This window comes from Solanum verrucosum, unplaced genomic scaffold, assembly GCF_900185275.1.
Source record: "Solanum verrucosum unplaced genomic scaffold, falcon-dt-bn FXZP01000161.1, whole genome shotgun sequence".
Taxonomy (NCBI): Eukaryota; Viridiplantae; Streptophyta; class Magnoliopsida; order Solanales; family Solanaceae; genus Solanum; species Solanum verrucosum.
The window spans coordinates 775,170-794,916 of record NW_026020127.1 but is presented as its reverse complement, the minus strand read 5'-3'; the positions used below and the strand labels follow the sequence as shown (position 1 = coordinate 794,916).

General features: G+C 33.1%; 3 protein-coding genes across 4 annotated transcripts; 1 reads left to right on the top strand and 2 right to left on the bottom strand.

The window, feature by feature from the left end:
* Positions 1-2,006: 2,006 nt before the first annotated feature.
* Positions 2,007-3,572, top strand: LOC125826033 (receptor-like protein 51). Its single transcript, XM_049505330.1, has one exon. It carries the CDS (start codon positions 2,042-2,044, stop codon positions 3,338-3,340), a length of 1,299 nt encoding a protein of 432 aa, XP_049361287.1. The 5' UTR covers positions 2,007-2,041; the 3' UTR covers positions 3,341-3,572.
* Positions 3,573-7,577: 4,005 nt separating this feature from the next.
* On the bottom strand, positions 7,578-10,278 carry LOC125826062 (uncharacterized). Its single transcript, XM_049505367.1, has 2 exons — positions 9,819-10,278; positions 7,578-8,030 (listed from the first exon to the last, which is right to left on the bottom strand). Exons 1-2 carry the CDS (start codon positions 10,205-10,207, stop codon positions 7,811-7,813), a joined length of 609 nt encoding a protein of 202 aa, XP_049361324.1. The 5' UTR covers positions 10,208-10,278; the 3' UTR covers positions 7,578-7,810.
* Positions 10,279-12,853: 2,575 nt separating this feature from the next.
* On the bottom strand, positions 12,854-19,161 carry LOC125825958 (shaggy-related protein kinase eta-like). 2 transcript variants are annotated; one of them, XM_049505246.1, is made up of 12 exons: positions 18,892-19,161; positions 17,191-17,283; positions 16,996-17,055; positions 16,640-16,912; positions 16,497-16,571; positions 16,359-16,415; positions 15,327-15,467; positions 15,164-15,214; positions 14,997-15,092; positions 14,144-14,227; positions 13,826-13,927; positions 12,854-13,224 (listed from the first exon to the last, which is right to left on the bottom strand). In XM_049505246.1, exons 1-12 carry the CDS (start codon positions 18,904-18,906, stop codon positions 13,123-13,125), a joined length of 1,149 nt encoding a protein of 382 aa, XP_049361203.1. In that variant the 5' UTR covers positions 18,907-19,161; the 3' UTR covers positions 12,854-13,122. The 2 variants fall into 2 exon arrangements, with proteins under 2 accessions (XP_049361203.1, XP_049361204.1); XM_049505247.1 differs by lacking the exon at positions 18,892-19,161 and adding an exon at positions 17,377-17,403.
* Positions 19,162-19,747: the final 586 nt, after the last annotated feature.

Sequence of the window (19,747 nt, the reverse complement as noted above, 5' to 3'; positions counted from 1 at the left end):
TAACTTTTAATAAACTTATTTTTCCATCGTCTCAAATTATTTATTAGAATTTTTGTAAATAATTATCTTAAAATTATTTATTATTTTAAAATTTTAAGATTATTTTTTTATTATTTTAATAGTAATTGTTGTTGAAAACTATAAATACCTTCATTATGAAATAATACCATGTAAATAAATAAATATTTAACAAAGAGATTATAAATTAAGAAGAAGTAAATAAGATTAAAATAAACTTGTTTTTATTAATAGTAGTACTTTTTAAGAGGCAAGTAATAAATAACAATAATTTGAGACAAAGCAATTAGTTTTTTTTCATCAGAATCAAAAGAGGCATGATTATAGGTGAATGGATTAGACATAATTTATTTCAGTTGTTTTTTCCCATTCAACCTCGAAAGTAAATATACCAAATAAAAGCAATCTAAATATTATGGAAATTTAAATATTTCTTTTAGAAAGTAAACTTTGATGATATCATTTTGTAGAAATGTTATATTTTAAGAAAGATATTTTAACCTAATGTTTTATTCAAGAAATATTTTTTCACCCAAAGAAGAAAATTATAGCCATATCATGTCCAATTTTCCCACATTCCCTCCTAGTTCCAATAAAAGAAGATCGTGTGCCCGCAACGTACAAAAATACATTTAGAATATAAATTTTATGCATTCGAAATACCATGAATATTCAATGACATTTAAGTTAATGAGTTTGAAATTTAATATTTAATATTCCCTTTGTTCATATTTATATGTTATCATTTTAGATTTTACACGTATTAAGAAATTAAGTAAGTTTTTTGATTCTTATTTATATGTTATCATTTTAGATTTTACATGTATTAAGGAATTAAGTAAGTTTCTCCGTTACTATTTATATGTTATCATTTTAAATTTTACATGCATTAAGGAATTAAGTAAGTTTACTACTTATACACTTATTTAATGTTTTCATGAAGTCATGTTTCCAATCAATGAAGATAAATTAATTTATTTTGATCGATTAATTTGACCAATGGACATAAACTATTTACTTAATTTTTTTATGTTGGTCAAATGTATATTTTCAAGACCAGTAACCCACACAAGGGTAAAATAGAAAGAATAATGTCATTTATGCATTGATTTTATAAAATAACAAATATTAATGACAATCTATTTTTAGTAAGGACGACATATAAATAAGAGCAGAGAGAGTACATACTTATCTAATGTATTTCATATCATAATATACATAATTTAAGCTAAATTTACTAACCTAAGCTTAACCAGTATTGTATCAATGACAATTCTTTTTCTAAAGCAATCATTAATGTTTGCCTTATCCTCTATTCGTTCAATAATATTTGTCTATTTTATAAAATTAATAGATAATTACATTTAGTTTCTAATTAATTCTTATCATTAATTATAGTCATTCACTATTATATTTTTCAAGCTATTATATATATTATATTCAAAGGGTGATATAAGAATACTATCCTTTTATTTATAATTTTCTTAAGAAGTATGCAAAGTCAATAATGGACAAGTATTGTTGGACATAGAGAGTAATAGGGGTTCACATAACTACTCTTGAAGTACTACTCTTCTTGTTTGAACATAACTACTCGTGTGTGAATGCCAGATAAAATATTAATGCTATTATAATAGACTGATTATATCACATCTCTTAAAATACTACCTTCTTCTTTGAATGGATGTGAAAGCGAGATAAACATTAATACTTGAATTATAGTAATAGACTATCTATATCACACCTCTTAAAATACTATCCTTCTTCTTTGGATCGTGTATGAAAGCGAAATGTTAGGTGCATCGAGCTATCCTTTTGAGTTGAGCTGTTACATGCATGTAAAATTTGGTTTTTCTGTAGTTACATCAAACTCCAAGGACATATATACACACCACCAAGAGTCCAAGACAGTGACCCTTTGGTGTCTCTTTTTCACTATCTTCTGTACACAACAAACTTCAATACACCTCTGCTCTGTAATTGCAAACCATTTTCCATTTTTCTTCAACCAAAAACAACAACAATGGCTTCTTCTTCTCCAGATCCATTTTTTCTCCTCATATTTCTCACTCTTTTCCTCACCATTTCCACTTCAAACTCACTTTCTTCCTCTTCCCCATCACCCCTTTCTTCTCCATCTCCAAAACCCTCTCCTATTTCAACTCCACGAACTCATCCATCTTCATCTATTCTTGACCCAAATCAGCTCAAAGCTCTACAATCACTCAACATCCCAACAGGCAAGACCCCATGTTCCCCATCTCACAATACTACCACTATTTGTGATTCTTCAACCCCATTTAGTCACATTGTGTCATTAAACTTCATTAACTGCTCAGATGATGTTGCATTATCACTTACTGCTTTGAAATCATTGTCTACAGTGAAGGATTTGGGGTTTTACAATTGCCCCATTTCACCTATTAGGTTACCTTCTCAGCTTGCTTTGAATCTGAAATCTTTTACTTGTGTTAGTAGTTTGAAGAAATTAACTGGGGTTTGGCTTAGCAAATTGGTGAATGTTACTGATTTAACTGTTTCTCATGTTTCGATTGTTGCTAGTGGTCCATCTATAATCATGAATAGTATAAAGAATTTGCACAGTGTTACGATTTCGAATGCTAATCTTACTGGTTATTTGCCTAAACACTGGCATTCAAATCTTAGTTATGTTGATTTGTCTGGGAATAAACTGAAAGGGAGGATACCCAGTTCGTTAACTGAGCTGGAGAATCTTGTTTACCTCAATTTGTCTTCGAATTCACTTAATGGAACGATCCCTGCTTCGTTTGGTGATTTGTCTTCTTTGCAAAATGTGTCCTTGGCTTCGAATTCGTTGTCTGGATCTGTTCCGGATTCGTTTGCTGCTATTCCGGGATTAGTTCATCTTGATTTGGGGTCTAATCAGCTCAATGGGACTATTCCTAAGTTCATTTCTGATATGAAGGGATTGAAGTATTTGAATCTTGAGAGGAATAACTTTCACGGGGTTTTGCCTTTTAATGCTTCTTTTATAAAGAAATTGGCTGTGTTGAAGGTGGGAGGAAATTCGAATCTTTGTTATAATCATTCGAAATTGTCTTCTAAAGTGAAGCTTGGGATTGCTCCTTGTGATAAACATGGGTTGCCTATGTCACCTCCAGCATCGAAGGATATAAGTTCGGATGATACCGATGATTCTGATGATTATGCTGATGATGAGAGTCAGCACCAGGAACATAGTCATGGACCAAGTAAGGTTGTTCTTGGTATTTCCATTGCACTTTCCTCGATTGTATTCATAATTATTTTCTTGATTCTGTTGGCTAAATGTTGTAAATGAGCATAAAAATGAAATCTTGGTTCGTTTAGTTTAGGAAATTTCTTAATTGGATTATGAAATTTGTTTAGTTAATTATACATTTGTATCTTGTTAGAAGTAGAAGAGGTGGCTACTTTATTTGGTGTGATTCTTTTGAACAAGTTAAATTGCTGGAGGAAGTAGGGGCTAAATTGATCTTTAAGTGTATGATGGGAGAGATTGCCTATTAATGAAATTTTCTTTTATGTATGTATTTTCGATTGACGGATTGAGGTACATGGTTTTGATTTCCTGATATATGGTGATATCTCAATTGCTTACGACATTTTGTTGTTTGGATTCAGCATTTGCTTCATTCATTTGTTGATTGACAATATGAACGATTCCTTTATTTTTCATGTGTTGGTTACGAGTCATGTCTATGGATGAGATAATCTATGTCGTGTGGATCCTTCATTTGTCTTGATGTACCCTGTGTCCAATGGGAATGTGGTAAGGGTTAGGGTACTTTGCTGGAAAAGGTTGACATACCCATACCGGGTGCATCCAAAGAAACTGTACAGAACACATATCCGTAATAGAGTCCAAGCAACATAATGGCAAGATGAAGTATCTACCGAATTAGCTCAATAGTCTATCGTCTCAGTTTTAACTGCAAAGATCAGTGTTTTCGCTGTTACTTGCATGATTTTTCGTAGTAAGTTCTTTTGCTTTCTTTGTGCTCTACCGGACTTTCCAGTATTCCTCGTATGCCCTGTGATGCCAGTGTTTTTATGAGATCTAACATAATGCTGTGAAAACAATATTCCATTGTAGACAAAAGAGTCCATTATCTGGCACTTCATTTCATTTGACAGAAGAAGCTCAATTAGTCCCCTCCTTAGCTGTGTTGCTCAGATTCTTCATAAATATGTTGGGGTTATGTGTTGGATCCTCCAAAGCTATGCTTTTTTGGAGGATCTTACACGGGTGGGGCAACACTTTTGGAGGGTCCGAGTAACAAAGCTCCTTAGTCCCCTACCTGATCACCACAAAGGATAACTAGGGGGTGCTTCCACAATGGGTTTTCCTTTCATTTTGAAATGCTTATTGTGATAATAGATTGGAGAGTTCATATAGCCGATTCTAACTTACTTGGGACAGAGGCACGAGTTAATTTTTTTTTGATGTCGTTTTAGTTATAACGTCTATTGTTTTGGCCGACTAGTGTATTTATTGTTGTGAATCCTTGAGATCTTGTTGGATATGTGATTAACAAGCTATAGAGCAAATTCCATTATTTCTAGTACTTCGATTATTGTATTATTTTTGTTGTAGATTATTCTTTTTTCTTTTTTGAATGCTTTATCATGCTATCTTTAGTATTTTGTCGTGGCTTCTCATTATTTCTTTTCCCGAACTGCTTTGATATGCTTTTCCTTGAGTCGTGGGTCTATCAGAAATAACCTCTCTACCTCCCAAACTGCTATCATATACACTAGGTATGCGGTATGCCCCACACACCACCATTTCTCCTCTGGAGTTCAAATTTCTTTAAGAGTTATTAGTTGTTTTACCTGTTTTAAGCTCATCAAGACTTATAATAAGATAGGTACCTACCTTAACCATGTTCTTCCAGCTCTTATATTGAATTTTGCCATGTGAGGTTTGGTACTTCAAGTGATACTCTACTTCTTATGTCTTCCATCAACATCCTAAATGAGTGCTTGTTAGACAAAGTTACTTGATACCTATACTAGTATGAAGTAGCAGGTTGGCCAGTGGAATAAAAGTAGACCGCCTTATGATCCACAACTAATATGAGCCTTGAAACAAGATGTGGACATCCAAGCAAGATTGCCTTCGCGGATCCAACTTCACTCACAAGGTGTACAATAAGAATAAAGACCGATAAGGCAAGTCATAAGAGACCATTTGAGCTGCAGAGCGTAATGCTCCTAGATAGGCATATTCCTATATATAGGAGCAAAAATGTCCAAACAAAAATAATTACTTCTCCATAAGTCGAGATTCTTGCAAGCTATCTTGAAATAGTAGAGGTTCGCCCAAGCTGCCTTGGACACAGACGTTATAAAAAGTTAAACAAAAAAGCCCATCTACTTTTTTTTCTCTCTCCTGAGAAGGATCAATAGTATTTTCATCCTCGACCTATCGGTCGATAAGCCTTGTCAAATAGAAAAAAGAGAAAAAGCTCATCTACCCTTCTTATATGGTAGTGTGATTGAACATATCATAATCTAACCATTGGAGTAAAAATTAAAAAAAGGGCTCTTGGATTCACTTGTTTATTGATTTTGTCAGACATTTTGATTACATTTCATCATCATTTCCACCATATGTTGGAATTTCAACTTGATCTATAAAAATTACTTTTTTCCTTTTTTAAGCTTTTTATACACTCAATGTGGGCATACATGCATTAGATTAGAAATAAATAATGGATACTTTATTCAAATGTAACTTTAATATGAGGCTATGCCAGGTTGGTGACAAATCTTGGCTTCTATGTGTACACAGAATAATAATGAAGGATCATTATAACAGCCAGCTTTGGCTATTATTGTTCATGTGTTGGTTAATATATTTATTTTTTTAAAAAGGGACCAAACCTTATTCTTTCATATTTTAATATTCTGATAAAAAATAAATGCATTTACTTCTTCACAGTCCCAAGGTGATAATCTCAGTACTAAAGACAAGATGTAACCTTATTCATATTTTCTGAAATTCTTCCTATTTATTTTGTTGGTATAACTGTATTGTTCGAAATTTATTGGTTTGATTAATTCGACTGATCGGCTTATAGATAATATTGAAGACAAGTTGTAACCTTATTCATGTTGTTGTCTTAAATTCTATCTATTAATATTTCTATATAATGACTGAATATCGAAATTTATTGATTTGATTAATTTAAAGTATCGAGATCCATTAACCTGACTAATTTAAATGTGTGACATGTAAGGCATATTAAATTGGGGAAACTTCTTACCAAGATGATGACATTATTTGATATTTTGTACCAATAAAAAAAAGGAATATTTGATATCTTATCACTTCAGATGTCCAAAAATTAACATTTAAACGATTTTTCAGTAAGCAATGTGTTCCCTTCCTTAGTATAGCCTACGCAAATCTAAATAAGTCGGATCAGTAAATTTCGATACGACATACGAGTGAATTTTAAATAGGTTAAATGGAAAAGGAAGAAAAAAGTCTAGACAAAGAAAACATAGGGTACTGTGTATATAAACTTCTATTCGAAATTTCAAGGTGATTTATACAAGTTTCTACAAAGTTCAAATTATAGTGGCCAAACAAAAACAATTTTTGCCACTTTCATAAATTTCCAATATAAATAGCATAGAAATAACATATATGATTATATAATTTTTCACCTTATTGCATTAGAGTTGCTAAAACCATTTTATTTTAATGAAAACGCAACTCAACTTTATTTAAGTATCCATAAAGTCTTTAAACTAATTTTTCATAAAAAGTCACTAGTAATTCTCCTCTTCTTTAAGTTCCTTCATAAATATAATATTCAAGTCGTTATTCAGAGACATTAAATGAGTTTACTTTCCCAGCAGGACAAGGAACAAGACACCACATACTGACCTTTCATGAAGAGGATCAACATATCTTTTAGAAAAATACAATAAAAAAAATAAAAAAATTCCAACTTATCCATTAAAATCTTATAAAAATACTAGTGGTAAATATTTTAAAAGACACTATTTAAAAATGCAAAATACATAAACTAGTACTTAAACTTGGCGTTAGCTGGCAAGTAAGTACTCAGACTTTGAGAGTGCACATCTATACATTTTAACTTGATCTCAACTGATAACTAAACACTCCAATTCATCTACAGTGTCTCATGGACATCTGACTCTGACGTGACATGCAAATTTTGAAAGTGTCTAGATGATTATTTTGTAAACTGGAGTGTTCAACCGACTCAGTGGAGACGAATTGAGGTGTCATACTCAAAGTTGGACTGCCAAGTTTGAGTGTTTGTTTATGTATTATGCCTATTTGAAATCATGCACTTCAGAGCAACTTCCACAAGATCTCTTGAAATGGTAAATGATTTCCTTATTGTGAGTGCAAATAAAAGAAAGTTCCCATCAAAGAAACAGAAGCACTCTAACATTTCAAGATTTCAAAGGGTAAGAAGATTATCTAACATTAATAAAACTACCAACTGCAATATTAAAAAACCATAAAAATGCAGAAGAAGAAATTCACAACATATGTTGAAACTTTATACAGCCAAAGGCTATATTTAACTGACAGTATTGGCCCTTCTTCATTTAGTATCAGAAATATTCTCAAGTCAGCAAGAACTATGTCCAAATTAAGTAAAAAAATGCAAATGTGATAAAAAGTCACGCTGGCTGTAAGTACTGAACAGACACAGCATCGCTATTTACGTCTACGCTATTTGAATGAGGAAGTAAGTAAATATATACCCTCTTTACCTCATCAAAACATATTTACACGGAAAAACCATGGCAACACGAATGATATTACCAGGCACGCCATTAAGAAGTTACAGAATGGCTGTCCATGCCAGCAACCTCTAGTCGTTTCGGTTGAACCAACACCACTTGCAGTAGATCTTGCATCATTCCACTCTTCAATAAATCTGTTATTGCTGACACCAGTAACATTTTGTGCGACCTCCCCACAAATTTCACACACTCTGCACGAAGATGACACAAAAGAGAAATGACAAAATCACTATTGTGGAATGTACTGGTCCGGAACTTTAAAATTTTAGTAAATAAAACAATACAAACTCCTGAATTCTATGAACGAATGACCTTTTCTTTTAGTTTTTCTTTTTCTGTTTAGATGCTGGTGGTTCCAGTGAAGTATACTGGGAAAACGATGTTCTGTCAAAGCAACTCAATCACCATTATAATTTCCTAATATCGAATTAGTTATTACAGTAATAAATGACATGCCATTAAGCTATTTGGAATGCAAAGCAACATGTTTCTACCAGTAGATAACCCGAGAAGGACATGGAAACAAGTTAAAATGATAAAGAACATATTGGCTGGTGTTTCATGTCCAGAAGTTGCCAAGGGATACTAATAATTTATCGCCTATGCGCAACAATGTGAACCATCTATAGCGTCATCTTTCAATGTTAGTTGAATTTGGGGATAAAAAAGCAATAACAACAACATACCTAGTGTATTCCCACAAGTGAAGTCTGGGGAGGGTAGGTGTATACGCACACCTTACCCCTACCTTGTGGAGATAGAGAGATTGTTTCATAGCACGGCAATTGAAGAAGACAACACAGAGGTAGAACAAGGCATAGCAAATAATAGAGAAAGTAACAGACAATGTAGGTATTTTGAAGAATGTGAAATCAAGTGCTGCGTAGATTTGAGAATCCACAACATAAATTCAAAGTAATTCCTATTGTTTTTATTTTTGAGCTGAGCATACAAGCTATGCCTACTAGCATAAATCAGTGATGAATTATCCATAGTAACTTCTCCATGACTTACTACATTGCTTGTACTCTATGTTTTTCTCTTTTAATGAAACAAAGCTGTTTAGTTTAAGAATAAAATGACTATAACATAGTCAAGTAACTAGGATGGAAATTTATGGCATTTACTAACGGACTAGCAATGGATTATCACAAAATTTTGTTTGCTACGAAGTTCATAGCTAATATCATTTTTTGTTGTGTTCAATGCGCAAATTTTACAAAAGGTGATTGAATAAGATAGATTTAAGAGAACCTAATCTACGTACATTGCCATCGGTCTACCTAATCAAAGACCAACATCGGATGTCACATAGAATTTACGGGTTCTCCCCAACTCAGTATATATATATATATGAAAACCACTAAATTTTCAATAAGTATCAACTTTTGAATCCATGATCTCAGAGTACAATGAGTTCAGTGCTAAGAATCTTAAAGGTTGAATCTATTGAATTCAAATCCTATATCCGCCTCTGTCAAAGACAAGCTATTCTATTCTGTTATTACACACTAATGCATGATAAAGCAATTGGCGGAATATCAATTTCACAAACCAATTAGATAATGCTTTGAGAAAGATTCAGTGTCAAGCTTATAAAACCAAAAATTTATCAGCATCCTGTTTAAAGACAACCAGAAAGCATGCAAATCTCTCTACTATTACAATTGTGAGAATATCAAATAACACAAATTGTAAATATGAACGCAATGGTGACCAATTCAAACAAGCATGCCTGTAATTTGCAAAAAGAGAACCTTAAGCTAGAAAATTTCTGTACTAGAAATATAAGTCAAAGTAAAAAGTATCTCAACCATAGCCCACCTACAGGGACCAATCTACACCAGGAAAAACATTAATAAGATCAAAGTATGCAACTATACATATTATCAACAGTTAAAGAACCACAATATCAAACTAAGAATGACCGTAAACTAGAACAAGACGAATCTAAAACAAAGAACAAAAACAGTAATTACCTGTTCCCTTTTAGCTTAAACCAAGCCTCAGCACAATGAGAATGCACAAATCCAAGCTCTCCTTTACAACCACAACCAAGCTCAATCAAATCCACCAAATTCTTTTCAGCTTCATATGTACTCAAATGGCAAATCCTACACACCCTTTGTCCATCCCCTTCCAAATCCTCTCCCAATTTCCCATCACCACCATCACACTTCACATCAATTACAGTCGAAAACTCATCACCCTTCTTCAAATCCTTCACTTTCACCTCATTCCCTTCCGAATCTCCATCTTCCACACCAATTCTTGATTTTTCAGTTTCCCCATCTTCATCCAATCTAATAGTCACCACAGTCTCAGGAACATCCACTTTCTGATTCCGTACGTCCATCTCCTTATCCATAACTTCCCTCAAACTTTCATTCAACCAATCAATCAAACACTTTATGGGCAAAAAACAGAACTCCCACAAAATTCCAAGTTTGATCAGTCCCCTTCCTCTCTAATTAAATCAATCAAACACTAAACATGGTATACAGATTTCATTCAAGCAATCAATCAAACACTTTATCTGCAAAACCAAAAGTAACAAATCAACCACAAAACTCCAAGATTCATCAACCCCTTCCCCTCTAATCAAATCAAATCAATCAAACACTACAAAGGGTCGATGAATTTGATGAAAAGCTGAAGTCTTGCACGTTCTATCTAACCCCTTCAACTTGGGATTTATCGAAGTGAATTGGCTTTCGACTGATTCTGTAAAGATTAATATTAAAGAAGTTAACTTTTTTGTTCGTTTATATATAGGAAGTTATTGATTAAACTAGTTTGCATAGTATAATGACAAGACAGTGGAATTTGCCCAACAATCAGGTGATATCCGAGGAAAACACTAAAATAGGTTCAATATCAAGCTGTCAGCACCTACATTTTTGGGTAACTATTTTTTAGTTCGCGTAATTTATTTGTCTTATTTTCCTTTTTTTATCAATTACGAAATGAATGTTTTTCTATTAATAGTAAGGGTAGATGTGGCTTGTTATTGCAAATCACACATTAACAATAGAGGAAAGGTTTAGCTATGTCAAATAATCTAGATATACCCTCTATTAATAGCAAGGATGTGGCTTGTTATTGATAAACACAGATTCAAGATTGAAATTTTAAAAAATTGAGATATCACTAAACTTATTAACTATTTGATTTATTGACTATTGAGAGATTGAGATCGAAACTTTATATTTGTATATATTAGCAGATTTTTTTTTTAACTAAAGATAAAAAATTGAAATTGAAGTTAATGAGTTGGATTGAAGTCGTTGAATCTAACTACCATATATATATATATATACCTTAATTAGTATTGGGGTGGCCACTTGTCATCCATGTTGCCAACGACTTAACTAAAAGTACATCTAAATCAATCAATGAAAAGAAATCGATTATCTAATAATTAATTAAAACAACTATTGGGAGACAAATAATATGGTCAATTATGAAGTGAGTTAGTAAGATCTAATTATTCATTAATTAGTTTATACATTGAAGATCTCCTATCCATTTGGTGATTATTGATCAAGCATGTGATTTGTAGTATAAACACGTTGACCAAGTTATAATTAATCCACCACCTTTTTATCTTTGAATTGACAAATAAGTAATTGCAAAATATCTAAACAACTTATATATATACTTTGGTTATTTGACTGAATATCTAATATATTTTTTAATCAACACTAATATATCACTCAGTGATAAAGACATAAATTTACTAAAAGTGTTCAATATTTACTATGCAGTATACATACCAAAAAGGAAGAAGAAGAAGAAGTAGTTTGCCTTATATATATAATGAGATTATATAGCGTGACAGTCGTAGTTTAAAATACTAATACTAATCAAAGAAATAATTAAGAATATTTTATATCAACATCTTTTCATTCAAAAAGAAAAAATTAAAGATAAGTCTTGTCCTAGTATGCAAGAGTCATTGTTGATCAATAGAAATGTAAGAACAGTGTTAATCAAATCGAATGAGGTCATTCTATCGAAGCAGAGCATAGAAGGGTCAAAACTTTATGTCTTTTATGCACGAAAGTTGTGCACAACTTAGTCCAACACCTTACGCCACGAGCTTATGACAACCATGTATCACTATTGCTTACGATCTTCCCACATGAACCTTTTTTAGGCCAAGCATGAAGCATGTGGCAAGTTTGTGACAGAGTGTAGTGGGTAGGTGAGGAGTTATTATTACATCCAATAAGAGCAAAGATATTATTAGAGGCAAAACATATAAATGGTTTCTTTTAAATTTGATTGACATAGTTTGACACTAAAAATATTAAAAGAATTAAAGGATTTCTAACTTATAAATCTTAAACATTTTTCCATATCTATGGGGTTATAAAACATTTTTGTCCTAAAAAACCTTTAACATTTGTGTTACTACAAAATTGCAAATTATTCAATTAGTCGATAATAGAGCAACATAATCATTAACAAGAGAATTCAACTTCTACTATATGTATAAAAAAAATTACATTATGTATGTAATTTTATTTACCAAGCAATGAACACATTTTCGTCCCTTCTAGCTCTGCCCCAATTAAATTAAAACTTTAGTGAACAAAGATATAAACTTATACAAACTTACTCAAACACCAAGATTATATATTAAAAGAAAAGAGAAAATGAAATGAAAAAAAAAAAGAGAATCAATTGAGTCTCGACTATGCCTACAGCTGACTACATATTGAAAGACGGAACAAGATATGAAGTCGTACTACAACAACAGTAAATAAACATTCCCTCCCCACTCTGACTTTGATAGACTAGACAGAAGAAAAGGGAATAAAATAGAAAATCCATTAAATATTCTTTTCTTAAAAGCAACAAATGTTAGCAGAAAGTAAAAATAAAATAAAATAAATACAAACATAACACATATCAAATTTTACAAGAGATTAAACAGCCCCCCTTAGTTCCTTGCTTTTCTTTTTTAAAAAATACATTTCATTTGTATGATGGTGGGAGCTTTCTGGCCATTTACTACTACCAAAACATGTACAGAAAAAGAACTTTCCTTACGCTAGTCGGCCGGTAAGAGAGGACGGAGAGATACTCGAAGAGTGGAACGAGAAAAGACAATACCACGATGAAGGATTGAAATACACAGCAACAACCCTGTACTTTATCCTCTCGTCGACAAGGAGATGCAGCTTGTCATGGTGGAACCTGTCGGGGAGAAGTAAACTCGGATCTCTTGATATACAGATCATCATCAACAGGTATACTTAGCTAAACATGTACTTTTCACGTCATGTCATCACGGGTCGTGAAATGATGCAGTCCCATTTGCCTTTTTATATGATCTGGTATCAACCTGTTAATGAGGTCTGGAGAGGCACCAGCCAACTGAAACAATGAAATATGGATCACCATAACAGCTGCTTTAATACGCTTGATTAGCAAATGAGTTACTTCAGATAATTTAGTAAAGTTGTCTCTACAATTGCTTCAAATATCTTCTCTTTTGAGCCAAGGGTCTACCGGAAACCACCTCTCTACCCCGCAAAGGTAAAGGAGTAAGGTCTGCATACATCTTCCCACCCCGGACCCCACTTGTGGGACTACACTAGGTAGATTGTTGTTATTGTTGTCGTCTCTAAAACTGCCTTAGGTCGATGTTTGCAAGTTCTTGCAGATTTATTATTAAGGTCAATAGTATACAGAAAGCTTAGGCACACTTATTGCGAATCACGGGAGATTTCACATAGCTGATGGGCAAGTCTGCTATCATCCATAGCAACTCTGGCATAGTGGTTAGCTAGGTGATTTAGTTTATTAAAACACATCGTGCAATCACACTTTCGGAAATGTATCATATTAGAATCAAATGATTTTTTTTCTCCCAAACGAGTGTTTCCTTTGCTCTCCCCCCTCTAGCAGGGTCCATTGAATGGATCACTCTTAACATGCTTCACAAAACTAGAATGACCATGAGTGAAATACATACCTCCTGCTTAAAATTGAAAAGAGGCGGCAATTGCCGGCCATGGGGAAGGCGTGCGTTGGGTTCTCGAAGCTCATCAAAGAATGGATGTGCACATGCTTCAAGCTGCAGAAAGAAACGTAGAACACTAACTAGTTAGATTTAGGTTCTTGGCATCCAATAAAGAGTAGTTTAGAAACATGGTATTGTTTGCTGGAATATAAAAGACCTGCATTACTAACCCCAAATGAAAAGTAGGCAAAGCATGCTAGATGCAATCAAGATAACTTGCATAATGAAAAAAAAGTCACATTAGATAAAAGACAACTAGATCAAACTTACAGCATTGCAACGAAGACTAGGTGAGTACTGCAATAGACGTGAAGCAAGGTCAATAGCTTCAGGCGGCATTCGTTTGTGGAATACCTAAGACCACAACAAGGGCAATATAGTGAGTCAGCAGCAGAGAAATTACGTGCTAGGAGTAGAATTTACAGGGTTATTATTGAAGGTAAGAATCCACAAAAAACCTATACTCATCTAACTACAATAAGTTCCCTTTTCAAGGAATTACTTATTTTATGATTTCTGTTCTCAACGGATAGCTGCTTAGGCAGAATGAATTCCATGTCTATTCAATCTGCCAGTATAGCTAATATAAATTGTACAATCATGGATTTTGAACAAACTCAAAAACAGAATTATGCCTACTCTCCATAGGTATTAATTAAAACTTTTCAGCCTCTCAATTTGTCGATTGCAAATTGAGATGTACTTAATTGAATGAACTTTTGGAGTGCAAATTTTCGCAAATGTAAATACTAAAGATTAATAGCTCCCTAAAAGTTAATGGAGTAGATGATCGTAGAAAAATATTACTCCATCTGTTTCAATTTGTTTGTCTTACTTTCCTTTTTAGTCCGTTTAAAAAAGAATTCTCTTTCCTTTTTGCAACTCTTTAGACCACGAGATTAAAGGGAATTTTGGTACATTCTACATATCTTTAGTTTAAGACTACAAGATCCAAAAAACTTCTTTACTTGTTTAAACTTCGTGCCAAGTCAAAACCGAACAACCAAATTGAACGGAAGGAGTACCTATTTAACATTTTTACCAAATGAAAAGCAGGATAAGCTACACACAAAACTACAAACTCTTTCTTCCACTGGGTAAAGCTGAAATCAAGTATGTATACCTTATGCCAAGGGTGTGCTTTGATTTGTGGAAACCGAAAATCAGTGTAATTTGGATTCATACAACGGATTTCCTCCCTTGTTGGTGTTCCAAGTACCTGGAAGATGAAGCAAATGAACAACAATTGTACAGAAACATTTGCATCCGATTTAAAAATTCAAGCTGTACCTTGATTATCTCAACAAGCTGATCGACAGCATTTTCTCCAGGAAATAATGGCTACAAAAAATATTGCAAAACTAGTCAAAATAAATTGCTAATGCGGGATTATGGAGCACGAAAAACCTCACAGACTACTTTAGCAAGGAAAAAAACCTAGATTTTTACAAACCTGGCCTAGGAGAAGCTCTGCAAGGACGCAACCAGCTGACCAGATATCAATAGAGGTCGTATATTCTGTTGCACCGAATATGAGTTCAGGAGCCCGATAAAACCGTGAACAGATGTATGAGATGTTTGCTTCACCTTTAACCTGATGAATGTTATACTCAGTACGTCACAAGTACACAAACCTTAATCTAAAATGTACCAACTTTTAGATAAATAAGAAACCATAGAGCCTAGAGGAGTTCTCTTAGAAGAAACAACTTCTCCATGCCCATATGTTTAGAACAAAATAATTGAATAGCAGCTTGATTCAACAGTAAACTTCAATCAACTCATTTTTAAACTGAGCAAACAGAAGATGCAATGGCAGGAAACAGCAATAAATCAACCAAGACATGGATGTAGAGAACTTAGTTCTCAAAGACAACAGTTTGGTAAACAGGATCTCCACCTAAGAGAGATAGCATTTTAGACGATAGTTCTGACAAGAAGTTTGTGAACTCCATATGGTATATAATGTTCAATGACATTTGGAAAGTAAAAAATTTCGACAACAATCACTTTCTACCTAACAAATTTGTGGAACATGATTCTTCATGCAAGGGGCAGTATCCAGGTTCAAAACTATTCGTTGACATATGTTACAAATAAGAGATAATGGTCCAAAAATACACCTGAACTATCAATTTTTTGCAAGCTTCACACCTCAACTATCAATTTTCCCTTTTCCTAAGCTGAACACACCTCATTGAGTAGATGGTGATGGTTCAGGTAGGAAAAGGGAACAACTGATAGTTGGTGCGTGAAACTTGCGAAAAAGTGACAGTTCAAATGTATTTTTACCATTAGCTCTAGGTGTTTTTGACCATTAACTCTAGAAATAATACTGACTAGGATAGAGTTGCAGATACTACACATAAACAAATGTCAGCAGTCCTCTTTATGAGGCAGGGATAAATAAGGAAAAAGGGCAAAGGATTCGTAGGAAGGTACATGTGAACAAACACACAACTGCACTTTTATGATTAAGACTTACCAGCACTTTTGCACTTCCAAAATCACAAATTTTCACTTGGTGGGTAACAGGGTCTACCTGTGGAAGCCAAAATAATGATATCAATATATGAAAGGCCACAATGTACAAGCTGAAATAGCAACGTGGAAGATGCATTACCAAAATATTCTGAGGTTTTAAGTCTCTGTGGCAAACGTCAGCAACAGTGTGCATGTATGCCAGCCCCCTAAATACCTGAACAAGTCTCTGTTTAATATAGATCAAGATTAGGAAGAAAAGTGCTGCTCAAGAAAGTCACTTACTTGATACGTGTAAAGCTTAACATAGATGAGTGGCATTCTTTGGTTCATATTGCTGTAATGCTTCAACATGCGATACATGGTTTCCGGGACATATTCCATGACCAAATTGAGAAAAAGCTCATTTTTACTAGTAGTTGAATAGAAGCAATGCTTCAATGAAACAACATTTGGGTTATCCATAGTGCGCATCAACTGTAGTTCACGATTCTTGTATCTACGATCTTGTAAAACCTTCTTTATCGCAACTGTCTCCCCATTTTCCAGGCATTTTGCCTACACGAGACAGGTAGCAATCGACCAAAAGTTAATAAATGGTACAGCAATTAGTAAAACAAATATAATTTGTGCTCACTTGCCTGAAAAACAACTCCAAACGATCCAGTCCCCACAATACGTTCAGCCATGTAACTGACTGTCTGCACCAAATTATTCGAAAAGCCAAACACATTTTCAATTTTCAATAAGAAATAAATTACTCACATAATTCAGCACTCAATAGGAGCCAAACTCAATAACAAACGTTCATAATTCCACATTGACCGCATTCTTACCTGCTTTGGCTCACCATTTTTACCTCCAATGGTAGTGGAAATTATATGACCCGTGACTCCCCCATTCACATCCATAACAGGAGCAGACATCTCCTACAATCCACATCGAACACAGATCTCAGACAAGCAATTTCTAAAACCTGATACAGCATTATCATACTAAAAACATGTAACACTACTACCGACCAAAAGTATCATTGGAGATGCATAAGCCACACAAACTTAACAATCCCGAATTTGAAGCATGACATACGAAGAAATATGAAAGCTTCTATTATTAGAAACATTTGTGCAACTAGATATACTTCAATAAACAAAATTCAAGTATATGAACAAGAAATGATTTACACAAGCTCGGAGAAATTGTGGATCAGGTCATGTACTTAATAGGTACATATTCTTGAAGGTAGCAGGTATCTCCAAAAGGCTTAACAAAGATCAGGTCGACTATCATCAGCTAAATTTCTAAAAGACTACCAGATCAGCAAATGGAAAATCTTGAATGACAAAAAAGACAAATCTTTGAAACTGAAACTAATTTTGAGAGAACAAAATTGCTAGTTTGAGACTCAGAGAAAGGGGTAACAAGCTCATACTCTTATTTTTAATTCAATATGAAGAAATTCTGAAAAACAATACAAAAAAAATTACCTCCTACTAGAAGCTAAAGACTAGACCTAGATTTGCAATCAAGAATCACAAAAATACAACCGAAAAAAAAGAGGCCAAAACAGATTTGTACAGTGCTGCAGGCATTTTAACTCAGATTAGTAATGAAACAACAACCAATATTCCCACAAAAGTTTTCCAAAAATGAACTAGCAGAAAGAAAACAACTTAACAAGTAAAGTTATGAACTTTTTCTACATAAAAAAAAATAACAAAGCAAAATAGTAATAAAACTCAGATTAGTAGTGAAATTTGATCTAAAGGAGCAATATACTTTGAATCCAAGAAACAACAACCTAAATATTCCCACTAAGAATTTCCAAAAATGGAACTAGCAGAAGGAAGACAACTTTAACAAGTAAAGTTATGAACTTTTTGTACATAAAAAAAATACCCAGAAAGCAAAATGGTATTTAAATTCAAATTAGTAAGGAAATTTGATCTAAAGGGGCAGTTATACTTTGAATCCAAGAAACAACAACCCAAATCTTTCCCACTAAAAATAACCAAAAAATGAAACTAGTAGCAGAAAGAAAAACAACATATAACAAGTAAAGTTATGAACTTTTTGTACATAAAACAAAATACCCACGAAGCAAATTAGATTTAACCTCAGATTAGTACTGAAATTTGATCTAAATGGGCAACAACACAAACATTCCCCTAAAATTTTCCAAGAAATGAAACTAGCAGAAAGAAAAACAACATATAACAAGTAAAGTTATAATTTTTTTTCTACATAAAAAAAAAACCCAGAAAGCAAAATGGCATTTAAACTCAGATTGTTACTAAAATTTGATCTAAAGGGGGGCAACAACACAAATATTCCAAGAAATGAAACTAGCAGAGAAAACAACATATAACAAGTAAAGTTACAACCCACAAAGCAAAATGATACTTAAACTCAGATTAGTACTGAAATTTGATCTAAAGGGGCAACAACACAAATATTTCCAAAAATGAAACAACTTAACAAGTAAAGTTATGAACTTTCGTACATAAAAAAAAAATACCAGAAAGCAAAATGCTTACCTTATCATCAGCCATAATTTCCCAGCTCCAAATCAAAGAAAGAAAATTTTGGTAAAAAAAAAAAAGAAAAGGGAAAGTAGAAAGAAGGAAGAAGAATTTTTTTTCTTCAGTCCACTCTTAACTTTATGATTCAAAGCTCATAATTGTCGGTTGAATTAAGAGAGAGAAAGAGGAGAGAGAGAGAGAAAGGACCCATTAGCTAAAACAGCATCCCATGTGAATACAGCTCTTTCCTCTAGTGGTTTTTTTCTTCTTCCTCTCTGTCTTCTCTTTCTTTCTTTCTGTCTTTTTAGATATTCATTTAGACCCCTAGAGTTTTAGGTAACTACCAATTTGTTTATTTAGTAATCATTTTTTTTTTCAAAAAGGAATAATTGCACTCTTAGTCCCTATATTATTGATAAATTTCTATTTTAATCCTTATAATATTTGGTTAAGCGCATTTACCTTGAATTAACTAAGGGGTCGTTTGGTAACTGGTTTGATGATGAGTTATGCAGGTGTTACATCGTGCATAAGTAATATATCATATGTGGTAGTTGGTGATGAGGTAAATTAATCATGTATAAAATTAATACGGTGTTTGATTTCATAGAACTAATGTATGCATAAGTTATGAATAAAAGGTGAAATAATTAATACATGACTAACTAGTTTCTGCATAAAATTATACATATATTCCCTACTGAATAAGAACATTACTAACATCTAAAAAACTAGCTAAGGAGTCAATTGTAGCTAGTAAAGAAGCAACTTATTCATGTATTAATTCCACCATTAGTTATACAAAATTTACTAGCTAGTTATTCATGTCTAAAATTATTAGAATATTTGTTTTGAATTTATGCAATTAATA

What these genes read in the sequence shown, in the direction of transcription:
- LOC125826033 (XM_049505330.1), top strand. Translation starts at nt 2,042, where the DNA reads ATGGCTTCTTCTTCTCCAGATCCATTTTTTCTCCTCATATTTCTCACT.
- LOC125826062 (XM_049505367.1), bottom strand. Translation starts at nt 10,207, where the DNA reads ATGGATAAGGAGATGGACGTACGGAATCAGAAAGTGGATGTTCCTGAG. An exon ending in TTTAAGCTAAAAGGGAACAG is followed by an intron (nt 8,031 to 9,818) that starts GTAATTACTGTT and finishes ATCTTCGTGCAG; the next exon opens with AGTGTGTGAAATTTGTGGGG.
- LOC125825958 (XM_049505246.1), bottom strand. An exon ending in CGTTTGGAGTTGTTTTTCAG is followed by an intron (nt 16,913 to 16,995) that starts GCAAGTGAGCAC and finishes TGTCTCGTGTAG; the next exon opens with GCAAAATGCCTGGAAAATGG. An exon ending in TTAAGCTTTACACGTATCAA is followed by an intron (nt 16,572 to 16,639) that starts GTAAGTGACTTT and finishes AGACTTGTTCAG; the next exon opens with GTATTTAGGGGGCTGGCATA.